The following is a 25,982-nucleotide window of genomic DNA, read 5'->3' on the forward strand; positions in this document are numbered from 1 at the left end:
GAGCCCAACTGCTCTTGAAGCTGTACATGATAGAGTTGCAGGAGGTGTAGTTGTTGTTACTCTAGCTAACTTGCTTTGAAGTTGATTGTAATGTGCATCTGTGTTCTTCATTTTTCTGTTCTAATCCTCTAGGAAAGAACAGAGGTCTTCCAGGAGTTCCTAAAATCCAATACCGGCATCTTACTTTGCACTGTAAGTATCTTAGTCTCTTTGCAGCACCATGCTAATGGGCCTGCCTGGTAATCTAATGGTAGGACAGAGGACTTGGCACTGAACTGTAATTCCAGCTCTCTGTCTGACCTTGAGGAAGGTCATCTCCTTTCTCTGCATCTCACATGTTAAATAAGGGCTGGTGCCCTCTTTGCAAACTATTGTGTGATCTTTTGCAGTAAGGCACCATATGCAGAAAAAAGCTTGTATCTTATACAAGTATCTTATACAAGAGCCTTTAAGTATGTTGCATGGCCGTATGTCTGCAAAAATCTGTTCAATTGAAGCTGGAACTTTGCCCTCTGTGTGCAGTCAATAGAGAGCAATCCTAATTTGTAGCATGCCCCGTAACTGCCAGGTAAATTGGATGTGGTGTGATATTTTCCATCTTAATGACTATCCCAAGGTTAAAAACAAAAACCTGCGGGGATGGAAGGGAAGCCCTACCAGAGAACGGTGTCATTAGAAATGCACATACTCTGCTGCTCTCCATAGTTTGCCCTTCAAGCTTCCTTCACGGGTGCTGAGGGAGAAATTCTTGTCCTCTACTGAAGTTTGCTGGCACCCTTGTGTTATGGTGGCACCTTCTACTTCTCGTTTCTGACCTGTCGGTGCCACAGCTAGCCTGCTGCAGTGGTGCAGAAGGCTGCACGATTTGCTCTCTAATAGTGGCAGCTGTTGACCTGAAAATGTGTGAATCTTGGCGATTTCTACCCACTGCAAACTTGTAAATTACAGCGATCGGGAGTAATTAGAGCTGAGAAACCCTCTCTAGCTCTGAAGTGACTCCTGTTCTTGCAGCACATTGTTCTTAAAGGAAACTAGTTACGATTTATTTTTTGCAGAGAATGGGGGCTGATTTTTGTCTTATTTTTAAGTGCACAGTTATGAAGTGGGACTGCCACGTATATAGGAGCATTTGACTTAGCACTGCCAAATTATGTTCTCTATCACTTGTGAAGATGCATATATGACCTGCTCCTTGTCTGTGTGAAGTCTTTACAACAAATTGATCAAGGTCAAAATGCATCTTTGCAGTTCATAAATGTAACTATTACTTGATTTTCCTGTATCTGGAGATAATACTTAAGTGTCTCAGGTGAGAAACGTACCAAGCTTAATCATTCACTGGTGCAGATAAAGTATTTTGAAGATAAGTAGCATATGGTAAATGCTGTATACTAAATAGGTAAACTGTGCTATCCTTCATGCACACTCTAGCTGTAACTGAGAAATTTCAAGGACTTTGTTGCTGAAATTTCTGTTTAAGGAGTTCACAAAGATGCTGAATGTTTGGTTTTAGACAAAGATAAAATAGAACCATTGCAAACACTCTTCTGTCTTTCATTGGGATAACAGTTCCTGGGTAAGATGATCTGGAGGGGAAGTGCAGCCTGTGTCAGGAAAAATATGGCAGGAAACATACAGCTGGTGGCAGGGTAGGAGGAAAAAAAAAGTTAGGTAAAGAAATCCCAGTGGATGGGATTCCCTTCTTGAGACACTGGAGATGTGGCTTGATTTCTTGCTATGCCACAGGCTCCATACAAGTGGACGAGGAATTGTGATGACAGGGCAGGTAGCCACATGTCAACTGAGTGGTGATAGTTGTGCGTTTGCTCCTGACCTGTCATAAATGGGAGTTAATGTGTATTAGCTTTGGTTGCAGTGAAGAGAGTAGTGTAAGGTGATGCATTTATCATAACCCTTCTTCATTTTCGGTCTAAGCTACTTTGCATTTACTGCAAGGTAAGGATGCAAATCCTGACAGCTACAGTTATATGGCTCAGCTGGCACATGGTTACCATGTTAAGTACAGTAAGTTGTATGTCTAGTCCAAAATAATCTCTGCACTTCAGTTCCCCATCTGTAAAATGGGGATAGTAGCACTCTTCTGTCTTACAGAGATGTTGGGAGGACAAATGCATTGAAACCAGGAGGTGGCCTGTTACCACAGTAATGGGGACCATATGGACGCCTTAATATAGAGATAGGCTTTGCACTAGTCCCACATTACAGGTGCCTCCCCAACGCAGATGTCCAAAGGGCAGCCAGGCACTATGATCACCTCCTGCCTCCGAGGGCATTGCTTTTTTTGTTTGTTTTTTTAAATGCTTTTATTCATATCAGCAAAAATCTGCAGTGAGGTGGATCTGCTCTCTTCACTGCAAAACCACGTTTGGTGCCTGCGAAATTTTGAAACTTGGCTCACAAAAGAGCTGCACAAATAATGTTACTGTCCTTCCCTTGTCCCTTATGCCATGTTCTCCACCCATCTTTCCGCTCCAGTAAGCAACGGGACCTGCTGTTCCTTTTATTAATTTGCTCTATGTCATATGTATATTAGTACAGACCATGAAATATTTTGTGCAGACAGGAAAATAAAGAAGGGCTGTGTATCTCAGAGGGTCTCATCCAGATTTATTTCTCTCTCCTTCACTGAAGTTCTTTGCGGCTTCCTTTGGGATGTGCCTTTTAAACAAGTTCATCTCTTCCAGGGAGAGAAGAAAGATCATTTGGAGATTGTTTGCTGTTTACTCAGTCACGCTAACTCATCTTGCCAGTTTTCTGGCGGCCCCAGCCAAGAGCTTTCGCCTCTGACAGCTTCTGTGCTCTCTCCTTCCTCCTCTGATTACGCAGCCCAATCTGTCACCCTGCCGACGGGGGTCTCTACCCTGCTGATGGCTTTCCACACTCGGCAGTAATGACTTTTGGCAGGCCGGGAAGGCGCGAGAGCTTCTTCCCCAGCTTGGAGAGCCGTTAGGCCCTCTCTGCCTGTTAGCTAAAGCACTTTGTGAGGTTCTTTGGTAAATAAATGAGTCATTTTAATCCAACTGACAGCCTGGCACCTGAGCAAGCTGCCTTCCATCTGTACTTCTAGGCCTCATGTAGGCAGCCAATTGTCAAGCTCAGGGCCTTCAAGACCTCACCATTGAGTGTCTTTCAAAAGCAACTTTAGCAATTTCCTTTGCCCTAATTAGATTGTGAGCAGCGAAGGCCACTGCAAAAGTTTTGTGGCTGTGCTGTTTCTGATATTCTGCAGCAATACCCTTTGCTCTCTGTATGGGGTTTCTGCCCTTTGTTCCCTTGCATCCAACCCCTCTCTCTCTCCCTCACACCTCTGTCGTGCCATGAGGATGGGCTGCTGATGTGCATTGTTAGTAGCAGGAATTTCAGCATTTCTGCAAGTCTTCAGGTAGGCTGGATTTTTAAATTGTGCCATTCTTTGACTGGCAGTTGGGATCGGGGCAGGAACGTGGTGAAGGCTTCAGGTTATTATTTGGTTGGCATCAGGGTTTTCTTTGAAATTATGCTGGAGTGGTTTCTTTCTCCTTGCTCCTGTGAGATGGGCATTCAGTTCTCCCTCTCACTGCTCATTGAGAGGAAACAGCGGCGATGTCATCAATCAGGTGTCATATTCTTCATTTCCCTGTTATTAAGGAATGGTGGTGTGAGAAATATATGGGAGGGATAATGCTGTCTGGGACAATGGGGAAGAAGTGAAAGTAGCGAATTGGAAATCTGTCAGGTTTCTTGAAAGAGCATTGGCAGCAGGTTAGTGCTTCTGTGTAGGAAATAAATGTAGTGCTAGTAGAACAGGATAATTGTTGTTTGAGCTGTATTCTCTTTCCTGATACAATGACCCGAAAGTGTTTTTCTGAAGATGTGAGAAGCGAGAAGCTCATGCCTTCCTCAGCAGAGGAAGGCAAATCATCTCAAACTTTTAATCCTAATTCTACCCTGCTGCTGCCTACCAGGGTCTTTGTGAAAAAGGAGCTACAGGAGACGCAGGTGGACTGATACTGAGAAATCTTTGAGAGTTTGCAAAACACTCCAATTACCAGTGAATCCCAAGACACTTCTGAAAGAAAGCCAAGTTAAACCCCAAGAGAATAGCTGCTGATACATGTCAGTAACAGCTGAATGGAGTTGGTGGCATTGTGAAAGCAGTAGCGAATGTGGGGCTGATGATGGCAGAGAGCCTCCTCCTGAAACGTCCCTGGCTCTTCATCATGATTTGGGTTAACCTTTCAACTGTTCTTCTTCCTTTGGCAAAATGTACTTGGAAACAATGGTGTCTGCAGTAGTGGTTTCCCAGCCAGATGTGTTGAGAAAAGGTATCGTAGAAGAGGAGGGGAATGGTCCTGATGGTTGAGAGGGCAGGTCCCTTTTTCTGCTGGTGTCCCTGTGTAGGAGCTGTGTGCTTGTGACCACAAGGATAGCTTGGTTATCTGCATGTTTCGGGTAAGCTGCCCTTGTCCCAAGGTCAGAGCCCTCTGCTCAGCTACAGCCTTCCATATAGTGCTAGGTGTGAGAAAGAGCACAGAACAGGAGAAGACCAAAGACTTGTCAGCATGGAAGTACATAGCAGAACCAGCAAAATCAGACATCAGCACTCCTATCTGATTGTGCTGTAGAGTTCATAATCTTGTTATCCCAGTAACTGCTGTTCCCTGACTTCTCTTGATTTATTTTCTCCAGCCTCCTTTAAATGGCTTTTTGTACATCTGTTCATCTGACTCTGGGAACAAGTCATTTCTTAATGAGCGTGTTGGAGTGGAAGTACATCTTATTTCAGAGTGGGAGCTGTGGAAACTGTCTCCTCCTTTACTGCACTTGGAGCCACAAAGCAGCCTGGCTAGAGCTCATGGAAAGGTCTTTGCTGCCAAAACATCAGCTTCCTCATCTTTTAACGTGTGTGGGAGTCACATGAAAACACTTCAGTGGGTGGCTGACACATTTTTAGTACATTAAGCTCCTGCTTACATTCTTAATATATTCTATTTTGCGACTAGCTAAAAGATACACATGTTCCAAAACATTACCTAACAGAGTTAAATCTGCACACCTGCTCTGTTACTGTGTGTGGTGAATGTAAAATCCAAGGAGTATGTGAGGACGTTGCTAATGAACAGAGCATCAAGAAGGGACATTGAAGCACGCTTCTGCTATCTCTCCATTTTGAACAGTATTTAAACTGTTTCTTCTCTGACAGGATATATTTTTGAGCTGCACTTGTCTGCAGATAACTAAAGGGTCTCACTCAAGCCCTTCTCCAAGTTGATGGGTTTTCTCACCAGCTGGCACATCAAACCATGTGAATGTCAATCACTTCAGACTGTTTTCTTCAGGGCTGAGTTTTGTTTCTCCAAATTAAAACCAGACTGGTGAAAATCTAAAGCATGGCTGGAGTCTCCTCCCCTTGGGCTGTCCTTCAGCTTCCTGCAGCTTCTACCAAATTCTTTGCTGCCCTTTTTTTTTTTTTTTTCTTTTTTTTTCTTTTTTAATCACAGCACCAGGTGACCTGCAAGTCTTCTGTTCCTCAGCTTCATATCATCACTTAGGACACTCTTAGTTCTTGGTGGAGATCCGTGCACTTTTGGATGTTGTACTCTAGGCCTAGGATCATTAGGATCTCTAATCACTTGTTTTGTGGCCGTTTTCCTTTTCATCATTAGCAACCTGGTTTTAGTTCTTAGAGTTGCAGAAGTTAGCTCAGTGGCAGTATTGCCTTCCAGGGTTTTAATTCTGCCTCTCTTGTTGTTTGGGTGGTATATGCCTCAAGCGGGTTCTGTTTCATCAATGAAACAGACTGAAGAACCAAAGGTGTCGGTACCATTGAGGTAGTTGACCCTCTGATGTAATGCAAAGGGTCTGTAATTCAACACCACTCTCCTGAAAGAGTTGTTTTTATATTCTCCAAGCTTTGGCCCATGGTAGTGGAATGCTTTTCATTGTGTTAACCTGATAACAGTCTCCCTTATATTTAAAGCTCTTCACTAGTTGTGACCTCCAGCCCATCTCACCCAAAAACAGGCATGTAAAATTCCTATACGTGCAGCCAGTTGTTCCCCAGCATAATCACTGTCCCGGCAGAGTTCTTAATTTGCTGAGACCTGTGAAGCATTTTCACTTGATAATTTCCTTGTTCATTTTAAAGGACGTCGCAGCACGTGGACTAGACCTGCCTCAAGTCATGTGGATCGTGCAGGTAGGTTTGCTGTGTGTGTATGTGTGTGTGCATTAAGTGCAGTCCTGCTTAAATGAACTCCCTTTCCAGTCCAGACCCTCATTCTGCAGTTGACTTGTCTTTGTGCTGATGCCTCAGGTGTGGGAGACCCATGTATTTCTGACTGCATCTGTGCATTGGTCTGAGTGCTTCAGGTTGGGCTTTACTGGATTGGGTTTACTGGGTTAGCTGTAAGCATTCAGCTTTCAGTAGAACTGTATAGTTCAGATTTCTCCTTCAAAAACAAACAAAAACCCACACCAACGCTGCATTGCTGTTGACAGAAATATTGTCTTTAAAAAAAAGCCTTGAAACTAAGAGAGATGGATTGAACCTTAAAAATAGCAGCCTGTCACTTCAAAGAGGAATCTGGGGGCATGAAGCATTTCATTTTTTGTAAAAGATCAATAATTAAAAGAAAGTTAGTTGAACTGGGGAAAACTGATTTAGAGATTGTCATGTATCAAGTGACGTGGGTAAAAAGAACAGGGCACAAAGCATCGGTGAAACAACCTTTTAATTTCTACCTCATCAGGTAACAAATTTGATTTGAATTCAGTGTTTTTAAAAATGAAAAGATTTTGTAGCAGCTAGCTCGTCAGAGAAGGCTGGGGAAGTAAAGTCTTTAATTCCCAGATCTGTATATTAATATAATTTACCAAAGATATAGTTGCCAGTGTTAGAACGCAGTGCAAATTACCTCGAGCCCTGGGAGACTTCTGTGTGTCCAGAAGGCGAAATCTCAGCTGTCCTGAGAGCTGTGTCCAAGAGCAAGGACCTGCAGGGAGCAATTAGATTGCTCACAGCATCTTACTCACACCTCTAGCCAGTAGAAACTTTGCCAGAGGGCACAGGTATAAACACTAGAGTGGGCTTTGGTTGTTGGTTTTTTTCCAGTTAAACTGCTGAGGGCTCATTTCTGAGCAGTATCTCTGTGCATGTTCATTTTTCTAGGAAAGGAGGGGGGGAAAGAATGGGGGAAGGCTAAAGGGAGGGAAATATGTCACCCTTTATCAGACCTTGCAAATAGCTGGGCATTTTCTCAGTCAAGTAAATGAGAGGCACTGCTCTACTGGGGTTGGGTGGGGGCCTTTAAGCAACATCTCAGTTTGGACTCACAGTCGTAGACGGAAAGACAACTGCTACCTGTATCATATGCTGCCCAAAGGACTTAATATCACATCTCTCTTAGGCTTCTTCTATCCAAAAACTACCTATGATTTGCTTTAATCACAACAAAAACATAGCCAAATTTAGATTGGCCATATTTAATTGCATGGCTTTTCTCCTAAATGCGGCACAGGTGGCATCCCACTCTGTATGGGTACTGATGGGCTTTGCTTGGTTGGAGGATTTAGTGAGAATTTATTTTTTGAGAGGGGAGAAGCAAACAGATTCCTGATGTGCCTGTATAGAAATAAAACGTAAAAGGCAAAGAGAGACACTGAGATGGGGAAAAGTGTCCTATTATCTGAAAGTTGGCCAGTGTGTCACATTCACATGTCAAAAAACTGCTGCGGCTGAGGGGGTTGAGTGATGGTTACAGCGATGAGTCCGATGGGCTCTTGATAAACAGACTGATTCCGAGGGAGGTACAGCAGGTGGGTTTTGCTGAGATCCCCTTTGTTTCAGACGAGCAGACCGAGCGTCTCGTTTATAATTAACATGCTGTGTTCTGTTAATTCCTCCCTTCCCTTCTCATGTTCCCTTTTTGAAGTATAACGCTCCAGCTTCACCTGCGGAATACATCCACCGGATCGGAAGGACGGCTCGGATTGGCTGTCACGGGAACAGCCTGCTTGTCCTGGCGCCTTCGGAGGCAGAATATGTCAGCTTGCTGGCTTCTCACAAGATTAAGTGAGTCAGAAACGCGAACAAAAGTTTCAGCTCATCCTTGCTAATTAACCTTCCGTGGCGCTTTCAGCGGGACTGTAGTTTCGTGCAGGTTTTAATAAGAATTTATTAATTCTTGTGATCCAGAACCAGCCCCAGACTGGTAAAAGGAGAGGGGGATGCGTGTGGAAAATCATCCGGCTGGCAGATTGTATGAGAGTGTGTGTGTGTGTGTGTGGTGAGGGGCACGGAGGAGATGGGAGTCGGAGATCCTTTGCGTTTGGTTGTTATCTCTGTGGCCCTGGGTTCAAGTTGTGGCTATGCGGAGATCACAAGTCAAATGAGCCTGTCAAATGCTAGCTGGCCATCTGCCTGCATAGCACCATATTGTCAGAGATTGTGCTTTCTCTTCAGGAGAGATCCGGCAGAGAAATAGCTGGGGAGCAGTGGGTCGTATCTGGCAGGTAATTGGCCCAGATATGTTGTGTAAGTGCCTTGTGGCAAAAATAGAAGAGGTTTCTGTGAGTGGTGAGTGCCCAGTATGGTCCTGGAAGGCAAAGGAGTGGGGGGGACTCAACAGACCTAAAGTGGGGTGTGTTTCCAGGCTGGCTGAGAATGCTTCTCTCACACCGGCTGTGGCCAGGACTCGGGAACAGGCAATAAGGAGAGCAAAGCCAGGCTGGTGAGGGAGCTGACTGCTCTTTGGGCTGCTACTTGATGGCTGGCATGCTATGATATTTCAGTCCAGGTCTCCTTGCACAGTGGTCCCTTTGTGGGGATAAAAAACCTTCAGTATTGCTAGCAAGGAGCATTACCAGGTCCCAAGCCTCCCCAGCAGGCAACTGGAGATGCGACTGCTCTTGCTTCCTGCATTGCTGTCTCTTTGGCATTTCAGAGCAGCAGCTGAATAGAGTCCCTTTAGTGTTGTTCTAGTGTTGGTGGAGTCCTGTAAACTCATGCACAGATTAGTTCTCTTTTATTTGTTGTGTTTATGTCGGGTGGAGCTGCTTGGAGCCGAATTTGGTTTTGCATCCTTGAAACAAACAAATGTTGGCAGTAAATACGGGCTTATTCTAGGCTGCGAGCCATTTAGTGGTCTAACAAAGAGCCATCCATCATCCCAGGTAACTATCTATTAAGCAGACACCAGCAAGACATGGAGGGCTAAGCTGACAGGGTTTTTTTTCATGTAACAAACAGCACTGACATTTAAAGGTGAAATCCCACATAATTGTGAATTTTTAACTCCAAGTAGAAAGTTGTATTTTTCCACTTTATAATATTTGGGAAGGGTTGGAGGAAGGAGAGGAAAACTTCCTTTTTTCTTTTTTTTTTTTAATTGTTAATGCTTTTATCCACTTTTGCTGGATTTTTTTAACAAGTTTAAGAAGCAGTGTCACTCACTCACACTGCTAATTATATCTGCTGAGAAGACCTGTTGTTGAGCTAGCCACCGTTCTTCAGCAATCTAGAAGACTGTGCTCAGTGTGTAAGAGAGAGCTTTATGTGAATATTTTTTCTCTGCTTCTCAAATCAGTACGTCCAAACAACTCCAGGGATTGTCTTCTCTTGTTTGTTTTATGTTCATCATAAAACTTGCTGCCCTGGAGATAAGGGACTGCCGAAAAAAAGGAGTGTGATTTTTCTGCCTTTGACCTCTGTCTTCAGATGGGAGAAAATCAGTGTCTAATTGGCATGGGTGGGCGATTCGGCCTGTTTGCAGTCATGTGTCCTCTGCTCTTCCTACGTAGCAGTGCACGGTGTGAGAAGGGACAGCGGCAAGAAGAGAGAGCTGATGAATTACAGAGAAGATGCAGGAAGGCAGCTCGAAGCTAAAGGCAGCGAGTGCCATCAGCACAAATTGCCGTTACTCTTCATAAACAGAGCATTATGGTGATAATCCTGACAATTTAATTCAGTGCGAGGCTGAAAGACAGCGTGTGTTGGGCTGTCACCGATCCTCTTCAGCACTGGTAATTTTTTTTCTTTATCCTGGGTCTTCACAGCTTTTGACCCGGGCTGCACGAGTTACCAGAATTCGTGTCGTTTTTAATTCTTAGCCTTTTGTTTTGTGTTGGTTTCAGCGTATGCTGTGAATTGTTTTTAATTTTTTTTTTTTTCCTTTTATAAATGAAATTCCCGCGAGGTTTATTGAAATGTAAATACTTCATAAAATATGTATTTGTGAGAAGACAAAGCACGAGACAGGTCCCTGCCATCTTCAGCTGGTGTAAATGAGTTAGTGCCACACTGATTTACAGGAGGTGAGGATCTGACCCAGAGGTTTTTTTAAACCCCTCCACCCACCCCAGCATGCATGGGAGTAAGTCCAGAAGTGTTGAGAGTCGGAAGTAATGAGAGCAGACGTGGCTTTGTTCCTGGATGAAAATCCACTTCGGAATTAGGGATGACTGCCTTTGAAATTGGAAATCGCTCGCAATTAATTTTCACCAGTACCTGAAGCCTCTCCTTGGCTTCCACTGTGGAAAAGCAGCTTTAGCCGTTGCCAAAACGATCTCACTTTGGCTCTGCTGAGATCAGAAATTCCCAATGGGTCTCAAGGAAGCCGTGTGCCTCTGTAACTTTCTTTTCAGTCTTTGTGTGGCTTGAAGTTGTGGCTCCTCTGTCCAGCTGTGTGTTCATGCATGCTGATGTTTTGTGTGCATTTCCCCATTTTTCTTTTTCTTTTTAAAGGTTAGACTCCAAAACATTCTGTCTCAGCATAACTAACACATTTTCCTCTATAGGGAAGAGGCAGGAAGCAGCAGAAAGTCAGTGAGGTTTACTTTTTTTTTTCTTTTTTTTTTGCTTATGTCTCTTTTAGTTCCTTCAACTGCAATCTAGCAGCGCCTGCCTCGACAGCTATCAGATAATTTCTTTATCTCCTAACGGGCGGCCTAACTAATTTATAAAGGAGGGAGCATCACCGTGAAGGCACGAGTCATTTCTCTCCCTTCTCCACGTTGTGCTCCCCCTCCCCTGCTCCCCTCACATGCTGCTCCCCGCTGAGAACCGAGTTCACATATCTGTTAGGCTGCGAGCTGGCAGCGCGCCGCGAGAGGGGAGGATCGGCGAGGGGGTGACATATCAGACAAATCAATGTCAGAGGTTTGACGTTTTCATTCATAGCTGTGTCAAAGAAACCTTGGGGGGATGGGGAGGTACACTTTTCACTTGCTTAAGCGGTTGCCATTTATGTTTTAATTTACTGTTACACTTTTCAAAAACAAACAGAAACCCTCAGTTGTCATTTTATGCTCCATTTCCCTTGCTCTCCATCTTTCCCCTACCCCACTCCGCATCCCCTGTGGAGGAATTTGTGTACTGAGAATCCCAGCTGCACAGAGATGGGGCTCCTCTCCCATGTAGGATATCTTATGGCCACATTTGCCCATGCCTCTGAGTCTGGGTGACTCTTTGTGCAGGCCATCTCTCTTCCTTTAGTTGCGTTGTGATGATGAGCCAGTGGAGGTTGGAAGTGCAGATTGCAGGAAAAAGGTATTTGTTGCTTTAAGTGGAAAGGACACTGCATCCTGTTGTAATGCAGAACATAGCAAGGAATTATTCATTCCTCCTTACCAGGAGTTTTGAGATCTCTGAGTGAAGAGAAAAGGAAGATCCTTGTTGGTACAATTTGTTTCGGTACTTCGTAGAAAATCATCAGTGCCTGCTTTCAGAAACTGCCTGCATCTGTCTGACCATGTGAGATCTGGGAATCTGAGGAGTGCTGGGCCCCCAAGATTTATCTCTTCCTTACCCTCTAGTAAACCCCAATGAACTCCTTGGCTTCCATGCAGTATTTATGATTTACTCTGGTATAAAAAAGGGAAAGAATCTCTTTTTCTAGAGATGACCTTTGCCCACGGCTGAAATGCAGCGACTGGAAAACTTGGACCCACAAACCTCAACTTTTATTATTCGAGCAATTCCCTTGGAAGTGGGGCCCAGTTTGGATGCAGGCATGCTATTAATTGCCTGAAGCTGCACAGCTGTTCTTGTGCTGTGTCACCTGGTGTGTGTGTGCCCCACAAGACAGTGTTAAAGAGGACGAAGGATATCTCATCTCCTTTACATGTGTCTCTGGATGGGACCACTTGCATGCTTTAAAATGAAGCTGGCTCTTAAGAATTCATTGGTATCTAGGCCATAGCAGTAGGCCAGCAGTGTCTTGCAAGCAAGCAGGGCTAGAGAATAAATCATCTGGTTGAAGCAACAGGAAGAATGTGAGGTAGAATGGAAATAAATGCCCAGTGTGAAACATGGCTAGGGATAGCTAACTGAGTTGCCTTTATTTAAAAAAAAAAAAATGTTTTAAAAAAAGAAAATAAAGTATTTTAAGTCCCTAATGTGCAGGGCTTTGATTTTATACTTGTGCTGAGGGAGAAAGAGGGTGAGTCCTCAGAATGGAAAAGAAAATCAAACTGTGTGTTTGGTATCAGAACTGGCTTTTGAAGCAGTAAATGAATGTGAGAGTAGGTCCATCAGGAGGAGTATTTCTGGGCTCTGAGTCCAGCAATGGAGAAAGAGGTTGGAGTGACATAAGTGGGGTATGATGTGACTGTGGAAGAGAAGAGTTGGCTTCGTAGGAGAAGTTCCTTTTGATCCTGTTGTTTCTCCATAAACACCTTCCTTCTTTGGATGAAGGTTGAGTATCACCTCCTATCTTGGCATCCATTATCAGCCTTTAGTTTCTTATTCAGAATAAATTGCAAGTTTGTTTTGTCTTTGCTGCTTCAGTGTCTCAGAGATAAAGATGGAGAAGGTCTTATCCACCCTGATGAAAGACGATCGCTTCAGGCTGCACAGACCAGGAAGCAAGGTGAGTTTCCTGATTTGGAATTGCTGCCATTTTCTTTTACCAGTTAAACATCATAAATATTCCTCCCTTAGCTTCCATCTTTGTGGTGTGGTGGTTGGTATATCCATCATGTCAGGCAATGCAAATAATCATAGAATTGCCTTATGTCACAGTTGTCCAATCTTTAACCTGCTGTCCAAAAACCAGTTCTTTCTAACTCTTCAGCATATATTTTGTAGCAGACAGTAAAGCTTTCTGGCTGCAAAAGTTTTGTTTTTGTTTTTGTTTTTTTTCCCCCCAGTGCTTCTCATCTGCTTGGCTTTTCTGCACTATAACTGTTGGAGATGGCAAATAACATAAAATCGTTCTGAAGAAATGAGCAAAATGTATTTGGTGATGTGCTGTGTAGGCTTTTTAATTATTACCTGTATTTACTTGGAGCCTGAAACAAATCTTGCTGGGCTGACAGACATCTTTTCATTGATTTCTGCAAACTTTGGGTCTGCCGTCAGTTTGCTAATTCACAGCATTCAGTCATTTGCAACTGATGGCTGGGGTGTTTCTGCATTCTGTGGAATTAAATCCTTGAGGAACTTTCAGTCAAGAATGCTTCAAGCATTTTGCAGAATGCTTTTTTCTTTCCTCTTGATGCAGTTTTGCCTGATTGTTCTTTCTGCTTTAACATACGTGAGCCTACAGCCTGTCCAGTGCCTTCTCATTTCCTGCAGATGGCTGTTAAGAACTGTGGTGCTTTTGGTAGATATGCTTTTGGAAGTTGCTGTTTTCCTTAACGCCCTGCATTTCACAGAAAGCCGCATCTGTGGCTGCTGTGAGACACAGCTGTACTTCAAGCTCTGAGCTTTTCACTGAAATCACCATACATCCTCTATTTTAGATGTTTGGAACATGCTTATGGCATGGTCTGTCAGCTGGTTCAGCAAATACATAGAAGTGTAGATGTGCTTTGTTAATGCAGGAATTATTTAAAATAGCTTTTTGTGTCCTTTTCTGTCTAGTAAGCCTGGTTACTAGCAGGACTGATAGAATTTGTATTTCTACCATGCTTTCAAATTGCAACATACTCTGCACATATAAATGTAAAATAGTCTGACTTAAATACTCTTTTTTTTTGTCTTTCTTACTCTTCTCAAAACAAAAACAAAGGAATACACAAACAACAACAAAATGTATTTGGAAATCAGTTGTTACTCTCATTTTTGTGCTGGGTGCTGCTGCCTAGCCATGCCCTGTCATGCCAGGTACTGTGCATAAACAGGAGCTGATTCCTTTCACCTGCAGTCAAAAGTAGGATTGAACTTCTCTTCTCCCTCTGCCTTCAAAGTGAATGGTATTTGGCTGTTGACTGCACTGAAGCTGTGATAGATCCACTCTGGCTGTAGGATGGTCTGAATCTACTGTGAGGACTTAAAAATACAGAATTATCAATTTTGATATGACTCAGAATCTTACAGAACTGAGAGTGAGAAATAGTTGATGGAAAAGAAATCTCTGCGGTTTAATGGGGATGAGATTGCAGTACGCCTGTCAATATCACATAGGCTTCTTGAGGAATTACTTGAAAAATATACTAAATGCAATCAAGGATGTTGAATTCTATTTTATTACCATCAGAGGCTCTGTAAGAGGTCTAACGCTTTCTCAGCTGTTGCAGGGACACATTACCAAGTTTTAAGGAAGGTTAATCTCTATTAAATTCCCTAAGTTTGCTGTAAAGGCAGCAGAGTAAGCTGGGAATGAATGGACACTGCATAGGACAGAGAGTGAAGGAGGTCTTGTTACGGGGAGCTGAACCTGATCTAGTTGTGATGTTCCCATTCGAGAGAGAGTTAGCTTTGCTTATCAGCTCTCCATGCATTGAGTCATGTATATATTATAGTTGTGCACACAGGAATCTCATTATGATGCTCTTCGGTTCTCATTGCCTCAACTGAAGTCCATTACAAGAACCCCGTTGGAACGTGCATTTTTTGGGCTTCTGTGTGCAGCCAGGGAGCAAGCTGAAGTGCCTGTAAAATGTATATTTTATATTTAGGTGTATAAAATATATATGTGGCTATGTCTGGGTGTGTGAATGTTCACCTGCCTACAAAGAGAATAAATTTGATCTTTCAACTTTTATCGAGGGGGGCAGGGGGACTTGGTGAGTTCTGGAGGAGGTGTGTGGAGGTTAGTAAAAAGTTGTTATTAAAACAAAATCCTTCATTTTGTTTTGAAGTATAATGGAAGCAGGAGATGTTATAGCCAGGGTGTTTGGGGCTGGATTTTTTTTTTTTTCCTTCCTGCTTTAAGAAAGAGAATTTCTCCACCTCAGCCTGGTTTTATTGAGTTTCTGTCCTTTCCACCATTAACAAACCTCCTAATGAAGTGAGAGGCTTTCAGTTCTTACCCTCAGCTCCCAAACCTGAAAGCTGCAGTCTTTATAATCACAAGTTTCTTCTGAAAGAGGTAAGTGTGCCTTTTCCAAGCGTAGCTGTGGGGAGGTTCCCGAGTGTCCTGAGCTGGTTAAGTCACGTTATGGCCAGGCCTTTTTCTTCTTAGAGATGATAGATGCTGTTATTGATCGCAGGTTATGCTAGTGGTTAGGGATCTGCCAGAATAGGTTCATTCCAAGCAAATACAGGCTAGAAAATGCTCTTCTATCCCACTAGTTCTCCATAATGACAATCATGCTTATTACTTAAAGGATGTAACAAATTCATCTATGTGGAGAGTAGATCAAGCAAACCTCTGGAGTTGGCTTTTATCTTCTGGGCCTTGGAAAAGCTGTAAGGGTCTCAAATTAATTGTCCTGCTTGCCTGAACCTGGGCACAAGCAGGATTAAAGCTTGTAGAGCATAGGGCTTGGTTTCCAGTACACTTCCAGTAGCACTGCTCTGCTTGATCTGCCCAGACACTCGCATGGTGCACTGGTTTTATTTTCAGTTTGGCTCTGAGACAGTTTTAAATTTAGATTTTCGGGGGTTTTTTTAATTATTTTTTAAGATGATCCTCTCTGGAAGGCAGGAATCAAACACAGATATTTTTTTTTCATGCCCATTAGGGGGCAATTTTAAAATGAGGTCTGTCTCAAGGGGCTGGAGGGGATAAAAGATAAGGTGGAGATGGGAGGAGGGGAGAAGCTGTTTTGTGAGTACATTATGTTTCCTGCCATTTGCTTTTTTCATTTATTTCTCTTGGACTGACCTCACACTTTGGAAATTATGCACCTAGTTCTTTATCCCTCATTTTTGTCTTACTTTTTTTTTTCCCCCAGCACCAGGAAGAAGAGATGCCTCATTTTGAAACCTAAAGGGGGGAATAAGAAAAGTCCTTTGTAATATATTGCCATATTATCACTAAATCCCCTGACAGTTGTGACACAGAAGCAAGTCACCTGTCACTTAAGCTTGAGGTCTCTTTAATTTTCTCCTGGAATTCGCACCAGGCTGTCTTTAATTTGAGGCCTTTATTGGAATTCTGAAACCTTTCTGCCTCCCCGGTGCTCAGATCTATTCTGAGTGCTGTTACAGAATGTATACAATAACCAACAGAGGGATTCAGAAGGGGCTGAAGCACTGTTTATTTAACACTCTGGAGGGATTTTCGTGCTTATTCGGTCCAGGCTACCCGGCTTTCAATATCGCTTTGACAACCGTTATGCCCTTCTCATTAATTTTAAACAGTTAAAACACAGGAAAAAGAGAAAAAGTTTTCATTATTAAAGTGCTTTACTTTTTAATAACAGAGGATTCTGTCCGCCAGGGGAAAGGGCAAACCTCACTAATTTCACATTCATATTAAAAAACGCTGGGAAGGTGACACTTTGTGCTGCCAGGAGGCTTAACAAAAGAAAAGTGATGGGGGCTAGGAGGAGCGGGCGGGTGGGAGAAAGTTTTATGTTTCACGTCAGTGGAAACTTGTTAGTCACAATGACGAGTGTCCACTTGGAGAAGGCAGCACCACTTGTAGTTTATTAAACCCTTACAGAGGCCCCTCGACTGGAAACTGTCTCAGCTGATTAATAGGAGTGTGTTAAGTCGAACCAGAAGATGACGACGAAGCAGTCTGTATTGGCCATCTCTGCGGTGCACTGGGAGATGGAGAGCAGAGACTGGCAAACTGGGAGGCTCTTACAAGGCCTTAAAACACCAGCGTTGATTTTGCTGGAGGTACAGGTAGTTCAGGCAGGGGGAGAGCAGGAATTCTGTTCCCCGTATGTGTTTGTTTCACTGGAGGATGATGCAGTGGCTGGGGGCGGTGGGATCTCAAGTTCCAAGGAAGGCACTGTGCAGGGACTTTGAACTGCACTTGGGGTCTTTCTGCGGGTGGGTTTTCTGTTAGGATACAGAGCAACAGATCTGGATCAGCAGAGCTTTTTGCATCGGGTGTCAGCAGCACTGCCTGGCTTCCACAGTCCTCAGGGTTCCCAGTCAGCGTGACGTGGCACCTCTGGACTGGCAGCAGGGCAGAGGGAAGTGAGGGTTTGAGCAGCATTAGATATGCTGGGGAGGAAGATGAGGAGTTGACCAGCATCAAATTACTGTGTTGGCTCATGTGCTCCAGCTTGGATGCTGGTTCCTATTTGAGTAGCTTTTGAGAGTTGTGGTCCTTTCTTGAGGGAGGTTCGTATCCATGGATGCTTGACTTTGCACTTTGCTGTCAACTTGCCATCGAAAATGTTTTCTTCTGGTCCCCATTTCCTCTGCCTTGGTAGCTTAGAAATAGAGCTAACCTCTTTCATCCTCCTAGTAATGGCTCGTTCCCTGCCATGTTTGCTCTCCATTTCCTGAACCAAATCCTACAGTCCAACGATGGGAAACCTTGAGCACATTCCAAATTGCCTTTTTGGTTTAAGGAAGTTTCTTCTGCCACGCATTTGGTGCACGGGACTTACCTTACCCTAGAGGAGTCGTGTGATAACGATTAGTTACATATGCCTTGTTGACAATGAGGAAACTTCATGTAGCCATCAGTAATGAGAAGTTCATTGTAGCTAGGTTTGTTCTCAGGTGCTGAATTTGGTCCAATCAGGCATGGACATGAATGTAGATCTCTTGTCCTGTGCATGCTAAGAAGGGGCCAGGTGCTGTGGGGAGCTGCTCAGGAGAGCTTGAAACATCAATCTGAAAGTCCTAAGAAAAAAAGCTCAAGTCTGGCGAGGCTGGCATGGAGCCTGTGGAGAGTTACTCCAGATAACTGCAGGGGAAATGAGCAGTGGTATCTGGCCTGTTGAATCAGAGGAGAAAAAAAGAAAAAGAAAAAAAAAAAAAAAAAAAGAGGGGAAAAAGAGACGTGAAAGATGTTAGAAAACACAAAATTAAAACTGATTTGCTCTCCTCACCATGGAGTGCTTACTGGCTGCTTTGACTTTAACGTCTTTATCTATAATTTTTTTTTTCCTCTAGTAATATTGAGAGGATTACCTTTGTTGGCCCCTGGGTGGTTACTGTGTGATTTTACTGTTATTAAATCTATTGTAAACTGCTTCATTATTCCTGACTCAAATTCTCTCTTTCCTCTAATCCTCCCTTGTAGAAATCCTATGGCGTGGACCCTCAGGAAGTCCGGGAGCGGGCCACGGTCCTGCAGACAAAATTTGAGAATTATGTTCACTCCAGTGAGGGGACCATCCAGTGGGCCAAAAAAGGTCGGTGCGTTTCTTCTCCATTATTGCATTATAGGAGTGGGGCTCGTAAGCTGCTATGGTTTGCTTCAGGATTGGAAGAAACCTTTTTGGGTCCGTTGGGCCCTGCAGGGGGTTGGGATGGACCCAGAAGGCTTTGTGATGATATTACATGTTAATTTCTCGCATTCCCATATTAAGTGCAAATGAGGTTTAATCTTGGCTTTCAGCAGGATTCACATCTGAGGGCTCTGACCCAGTCACTTGAGCGAACAGAGAGTGTGTTGCTCTGGGAAGGTCAGCCTGTGCAATACCTGCTTGGTGCTTTCAGTTTTGCACCGTGGATGTTTGAAAGCTGTATGGCAGGATGTCTTAGGAGCAGCTCTCAGGCTGGTTGTTGCTGTGTGGGATGGGAGAAAAATGGGAGATCACAACTGCATGCAAAAGCAAGCAGGAAGTAGAAAAAAAACAGGGTGGATTTAATAATAATTGTACCTAGGAATAAATCTGGAGACTGTGTATCCATCTTTGCCTGGTCAGATATGCAGCTGCTGTGACTGCAGCCCCAGAAGCTTTTTCCTTCTGCTTCTCTAAAAAAAAAAAACAAGTGAGGTGGATTTGGGGGAGAAGATGGGAAACTTGACAGAGATGTGGTGGGAACTGTACTGCACATACAACAAAAGTCACATGCTAAGTGGTCCAGAAACAAGGGGGGAAGTTGGCCTTTGAGCTGTACGATGTCATCGTGTAACTGAGCATGAGGAGGCTGTTCTCCACATAGAATTTACATTCAGCATTACAATTGTATGAAATCAAGAGATGTGATTGGACCTGTTAAAGAGGTCAGAGGGGCTGTTTTTTCTGAATGTTAGCAAAACTTTTTTGATTGCACTCAGAAAACCTCTGTAGGCTGTTTATCCAGCATATGTCACTGCAGGTAAGCACACACACACACATTCCATATGCACTTGTTGCTGACCTCAACCCCAAACTTTTCCTATTTTCCTCTTTTCCTCTTTTCCTATTCCACTATCTACATATGCAAATTTTCCACTGCTGAGTGGCTTCCATAAACCCCCTCTTCCTCCTCTCTGCGCCAGGCATCATGAATAATTAACATGGCAGCTGGCTTTTGCTTTCATGGCAGACAATCAATTGGAAACTGTGCCAGAGATGCATTTGTTTCTCTCTTTTTCTCTTTTTCCCCATTTTCTGACCCAGTCAATGTTAATAAGCACTGTTTTGATTGCAGCTTGCTTTCAGAAGGCGAGTGGCTCCCTGCCCGCTCATCCCTTCTGCCCTTCAGATCCATATTTTTCTAACTCAGATAGTTTAGAGAAAGTGCTGCCCTTCAAACTTGATTGACTGACCAGCAGTGCGATAGCATGGGAGGAGAGCTGTGGCTGAGCCCTGCTTTCTGAAGGACAAACTTCATGGAGTGTGGAGCCCTTTTTGGAAAGCTGAGGTCTTACGTGGTGAGAGGTGTGCTGCTCTGAAGCTGCAGTGACAGGCAGAGCTCATTCTTCGGAACCTTCATGCTGCTGTGGTTACAGGAAGGTAGGGAAGCAAACCACTGTTTGTGGTTGGTAGTTGAGCAGCTGCTCTCACCCTCTCTGTCCTCAGCACTGCTATGTGCAGAGGCACAGCAGCGTTACAGGAACCCACTGCTGTGGCACAAAGCCTGTGTTGGTGGTGGTTTTGGTGTGTTCTTCCTTCCCGTTCCCACATGCTCTGAACAGTGGCAAAATGTCCCCACCAGCATATCCAGCCATTATCCACAAACCTATCTGACCTCTACCGTGTGTAGTTCTTTGGTTTTTCCCTTTGTCTTTCCACAACTACAATTCCATTGAAAAAGAAAGAGGAAATGGGGAAAGGACCAGCCTAAATCCATTCTCTTATATCAGTGCAAATCTGAAATCTCCCCAGACCAGCATGCATCTCCTAGGGCTGCTGTTGGGTCTTCATTTAAATCTCATGGGTGCTGTGATGAACGTTAGCAGCTCTGAGCTCCCCAGAGGTAAGACAGTTACATGAGCTGAGCTTTCACCCTGCTGATGTGGCAGGGCTGCTAGTTCAGATTTGGATTAGTCTCTCTTTCACATGCTCTGAGTCAGCGCTGGGGCTGGCAGTTTTCTGGCTGGACTTTGGGAAGTCAGGGGCCTTTGGCACTTTGATTCTCAAATGGTGATCTGGGGAATGAGTACCAGCAGCCTTTGCCATCTGAAGAACTGTGGGAGATGAGCTCAGCCTTCATAATAACAGGATCTTTAGTATCAACCATTTCAAATGCTGAAAGAAAGACAGCTATATTAACTCCAGTGGGACTGGATTCAGTGCGGGAGAGAGCTCGTGTTGTTCCTTTTGAGGAGTTGCACCCTCTCACAGCAGGTGAATTCGACCAATAACTTTGTGAAAAAAGCAGCAGCAGAACAGGTTTGTTGAGAGCATGTGAGCTGGTTTATAAGCCCTCCGAGGGATGGCCTTCAGATGAGACAGTGAGACTTGGTGTTTGGACTTTAACATTCTCTTTTTGGGAAAATACAGGTCTCTTGATGTTCAGATGCCTCTAAAACAGTAACGTTGTGAAATTGGGAAGAAGGTGCAAAAAAACTCAATCTTTTCTTCTCATCGATTGGGAAAAGGAGTTCGCTTTGCTCAGTAAACAGAGCTTTGATGGATTCCCTGGGTCCTTCCAGGAGCTGATCTGCTAAAATGACATTTTTATTACTGTTCATAAACTCCAATCTCCTGCTGCTGCCAAGAGATTAGACATAAGCTGTGGGCAAACTTGCTGGTCCGGTGGCTCAACAGGCAAGGGCAGGAGAGGTTAGAGTTTAGAGCTTGCTGCTGTCAGGGGCTGAGAGGGAGAGGGAGATGAAGGCGGTGGTTGGGGTGAGGGCTGAGGGGAGGCACAGGAGGTTTAGAAGCAGAGAAGCAGTCGGGGGATTGTGGGGAGGCGTTTTCTGAGCTGTAGAGTTTCCTTACTGAAAGTCCTTGTATTCCCTGTAGCAAAGAGGACAACCTGGGTATAATGTTACAGGTACATTGAAGAGCAGTGCTGGTGTTCATATTAGTGGATGATTGTCTTTGGAGCAATGAGCCCTGAGGGAAGGGCATTACAGGAGTATAAAGATGTGAAAGAGAAAATTCGTACGCTATCCTATTATTTTTCCCTTCTGAGAAGGTGAGCTCTGTTCTCAGAGCGATGATGAGTCAGGAAATCCATCTGGTTCTCATATATTTATAAGGGACTATCTAGTAACTGGTGAAAAATGCATGGACTGCTGGGATTGTAATATCGGAGGAGCCTTCCTGTGCCACTTCCATGCTTCCATTTCCCTTTCTTCATCCCTCTATTCCCTGTTTCCCCCTTTCTGCTACCTTTTGATGTCAGCAACTCTTCATATGAGATGTGCTGCAGACGTTGCCCTCTGTGGCAGAAGGGGCATCCTTACAAGAGGCAAACCTAATGCAACTTAATGTAGTGTTGTTTCAGTTCCTAACCCTTCTTCACCACTTTTCTTCTCCTTATGGGATTGTACCAGTGCTATATACAACCTTCACAGATTTTTAACATACCAACCTTATTCACCAGCTGCTGACCAGAAGGTGTCCCAAAGGACAAGACCAATGTCCTTTCAGCTGGAACAGCTGAATCTTTAAGTATATATATATAAAGATGCAGTAGCAAACAGAATTCACTTGTTTTTTTTTTTTCTCCCCAGCACTGCAGTCTTTTCTTTGTGCCTACACTGCCTATCCCAGAAGCCTCAAGCACATCTTCCATATCAAATCTATCCACCTGGGTCATGTGGCCAAGAGCTTTGGCCTGAGAGATGCTCCCCAGAACCTGACCACTCTTCCAACTGCTAACTCAAAGAAGAAAACCATACTAAAAGCAAAAAGGTAGGCCAGCTTGGTGTTCTCAAGCCAAGGGATGCCATGTGCCAACCCAGGGTATGCATTGCTCCCTGAAGTTCTTGTGGTTGCTCCAGGAGTTCATATGTGATTGCTGAGAGGCTAAATCATGCTGAGCCATTGGCTTAGGTTGTGCTCTGAGCTATTGCTTAATTCTCTGTTTTTCCCCAACAGCTGTAGAATGCCTAAAAATTATGTGTATTAAACCAGCTTGGTTAAACATTTGAATGCGAATTTAGTTTAAAAAAAATAATAATAATAAATAGCTCACTTTGTAGTTTTGCTTCTGATGATCTTTTCTTGAAGGAAGGCGTTAAGTGTGGAGCAGTGCCTCCATGGACTCGCCTGGGTTTTGCTGTACCTTTTCTGTTTTTTTAATGCTTGAAACACAAGCAGAAGCAGCCTAACTTTTATTTATTTATACTTAACTCCAGAACTACTTTGAAGGATCAGGAAGGGCACAGGCACTGTTCCAGAGCGAAGCATGAGATTTCCCATATATTGGAGTGGTTCTGTGCCTTGCACAGGCCGTGGTTGTGATAGAGCTCCAGCAGCAGTCCTGTTGGAGCCAAACATTTCTGCAGTAGAAGCTGCCAGGGTTTTCCATTCACATCCTCGTTTCCAATCACACGGTCCTACACAGATCTGTGATTCCTGGCTTGGGAGCAACTGCAGTAGCATCTCTGCCCTCATCCCTGACTAGGGAAAGTCTCTCAGACAAAGCTGTGTGCATAATTGCTTGCTGTTGGTATATGGAGCAATAAAAGCATCAAGGAAACTGCAGAGGAATTAGTATTTTCCCTTTTCAAGTTTGACCGTTCTCCTTATTGTAATCCAAGGCAGTGTGAGTGGTGATTTATCTCACAATACACTTCTTCCTTCCTGGCCTTGACAAATACCAGTTATTCTCCCCTGTCTTACATCTGTTCCAGTCTCCTAGGTGTGCCTTTCCTGCATCAGGAATCTGAGATTCCCTGTCAAACCTGGAGGAGAAAAGCCCCAGGTGGTCTCCTCTCCCTGAGATGGAGCTGAAAATGCTCGGTACCTCTCACCCTAGGTGCTTTGAGGTGGTTCCACGAGACAAATAGTCCTCCCTTCTGAGATCATAATATTAAGCTCTTGCAGTCTTCCCCAACACGACAGCGGACTGCAGACTTCTGGCTTGCCTGTAAAATCACTGCAATAATTCAAAGGAAGAAAAATCTTTCTTTTCCTGGTATCAGTTGTGACTCCTTCCATGTAATTGTTGCTGCAAACCCCATTAGCCATGCAATTAAAGCACTAATCCACTTAATTGTTCCTAGGCTGGTGACATCTCTTGCACATGTATGTATTTTGGAGGGGGGAGGAAAAACAAAAAAAAAAAAGGAAGAAAGAATGGGGAAAGGATTTTAAAATAGAAAGTCGGAGACAGCATTGTCCTGCTTTGAGAAGCCACCAGGGACAGAGCACCGATCTGCCTCCTGCTTCAGCTGACCCTCACCAGCAGATGGGCAACAGGATGGGAATGCCCCTGTGAGGGGGGATTTAACGGAGCTTTATTTCAGGAAGAATAGCCTGATTAGCTGATAAAGAGCATGTAAGATGGTATGGGGTGGGCTTTGATGTCTTGCTGGCCCAGCAGGGTGTCGAGCTATGACTGACAGTAGCGTGTCACAGGATTACTTGGCCTGCAACAATGCCTCTCTGTGTTCCTATGATGTTGCTATTCTGTTAGAGCTACTTTTTCCCTTGTTACGCACCTCTTCTAGACAGCATTCCTCCTCCCCAAGTCTTCATCCTATTATAGTACAGACAAGCTCAAGATACAGTAGGTAGTTCAGGCACAGGATGCGTGGGGTTGGGGGATGTGGAGGCGTTGGAACAAATGGTCAGAGTGATTTGAAAGCTCATTTGCACATGGGTCATGCAATTGCAGCTCAAGGCAAGTGGGCAGACTTTGCACGGGTTTGTCACTGCTCAAGCTCCAGGACACCTGAGAACATCTGGGAGGCTAAAATGCTGCAAAAATACTCCGCTGTCATACAACAGTTATTGCCTGTGAAACTTAGTTCTAATTAACTTTGGTTAAAAAAAAAAGGTATATTAGTATTTAAGGGACAGCTTAGAAAAAAGGTGAATACAGATTCAAATTCAGTATCTGCTAACATAAATCCAAGATAGCTCTGTTCATTTGCAGAGGATTGCTTCCGAGTTCACACTGACATAGCAGAGAGCAGAATTTAGACTGCCATAAATGGTTTTTAATTGTAATGTGTGGAGCTTGAAATGATAGCACTGTAGGCACGGGGCAATCTTTTTAATTGTATTTCTCATGTGGTACCGTGAGTGTTGGTTGTATTACACATTGTCTCCAAACATCTGATACTTGTTTTAATCAGTCTGCTCACTAAGGCCTCATCTCTCAGCACCTGCCCAGAGAAGAAAGAACAGTTGAAAGTAAAGGCAATCATTAAATGTTTCCTTAAGAGGACAAAGAAAAGTTGTCCTCGTTTCTTTTGAAGTCTCCTTTTGCGCTTAGTTCCTCCTTAGGGAGCCTGGTTGGGGAAGGTGGGACAGGAAGATGTGGCAGCCAGGTGTGTGATGGTTCAGTGCTGGAATGTGGAAGCAGCCCTCTCATGAACAAGGGTATAAAACTTCCATGGGTTTTTTTTCTTAATTTTTTTGTGCAAAACTGTCCCCTTAGCCATAGCAGGCTTTGGAAAACCCAGTCTGAGGATGGCAAAATCACCTGCTTGTGAATTCTTTGGAAGTTGGAATGCTGTATTTATGTAAGCCACATAAACCAGATACTGTATATTGAGTTACAGTACATCAGCTTAGTAAGTGCCTGGGCTCGTGCTTTTACCGAAGGGTAGATGCAAGGAAGCTGATCCCACTTCCATTGAGGGATTAACTGTCTTTCACTCACTGCAGAGAAGCAGCTTGCACAGGAAGCAGCTGACGTGCCCAATAGACATGTCTTTTGACTCCTTCACAATGCAGATGCTGAGGACCTATTGCCATTCCCCCAAGCCTCCCTGTGCTGCTCTGGCGTTTTGCACTGTGAATCAGCAGGATTTTATGGGATTCTGTGGGGTACTGGTGGCCTGTTTCTTTTCCCTATTGATCTCTCTGGAAGCCAGAGGGTTTCACCATAATGGGGAGTCACAACTTAATTTGCCTGGTTTGTGAACTCATGCCATTACAAAGAAAGAGGCAAGTCCTTAAGTTCAATGGATTCTGTGGAACTCATTGCTGCAGGAATGCTCAGGAAGATTGAATATTAAATATAGTCATTGCTGCTGCAGCATCTGCATTTAAAAATGTATATATAAAAACTAAGGTGAAAATCCCCTCTACTCCAAGGTTAAGTCAAAGCTCAGGTAATATGGGATCAACGTAAGGCACACAGGATGGCTCTGTTTGAGGGGGTTGATTTACATCATTATTACACCAGCATTGCTCTGGATATGAGTATTGTTAGGCCCTTAAGGTTTTGGCTGCAAGATTGTTATCCAGTTTTGTCTCTATGTGTAGCTGAAATAATCGACTGTCGGTGTGCAGTGAACTTTACTGTTTGGCTGTCTCAATGTGGACACTGCTCTGCT

The 25,982-nt window shown here is 43.9% G+C and overlaps 1 protein-coding gene across 3 annotated transcripts in view; it reads left to right on the forward strand.

The window, feature by feature from the left end:
* Positions 1-25,982, forward strand: part of DDX31 (DEAD-box helicase 31) — a 42,577-nt gene that overhangs the window by 12,013 nt on the left and 4,582 nt on the right. Inside the window, exons 14-19 of one of the 3 annotated variants that reach the window (XM_042879037.1) lie at positions 133-192; positions 6,149-6,199; positions 7,935-8,074; positions 12,788-12,869; positions 18,384-18,495; positions 22,200-22,380. In XM_042879037.1, coding sequence (XP_042734971.1) covers positions 133-192; positions 6,149-6,199; positions 7,935-8,074; positions 12,788-12,869; positions 18,384-18,495; positions 22,200-22,380 — 626 coding nt within the window. Of the gene's footprint in view, positions 1-132; positions 193-6,148; positions 6,200-7,934; positions 8,075-12,787; positions 12,870-18,383; positions 18,496-22,197; positions 22,381-25,982 lie in introns of all 3 variants that reach the window. The other 2 variants (XM_042879038.1, XR_006180508.1) reach the window with 2 other exon arrangements.

Source organism: Lagopus leucura, unplaced genomic scaffold (assembly GCF_019238085.1).
Source record: "Lagopus leucura isolate 7727_CA_CO unplaced genomic scaffold, USGS_WTPT01 Super-Scaffold_100022, whole genome shotgun sequence".
Taxonomy (NCBI): Eukaryota; Metazoa; Chordata; class Aves; order Galliformes; family Phasianidae; genus Lagopus; species Lagopus leucura.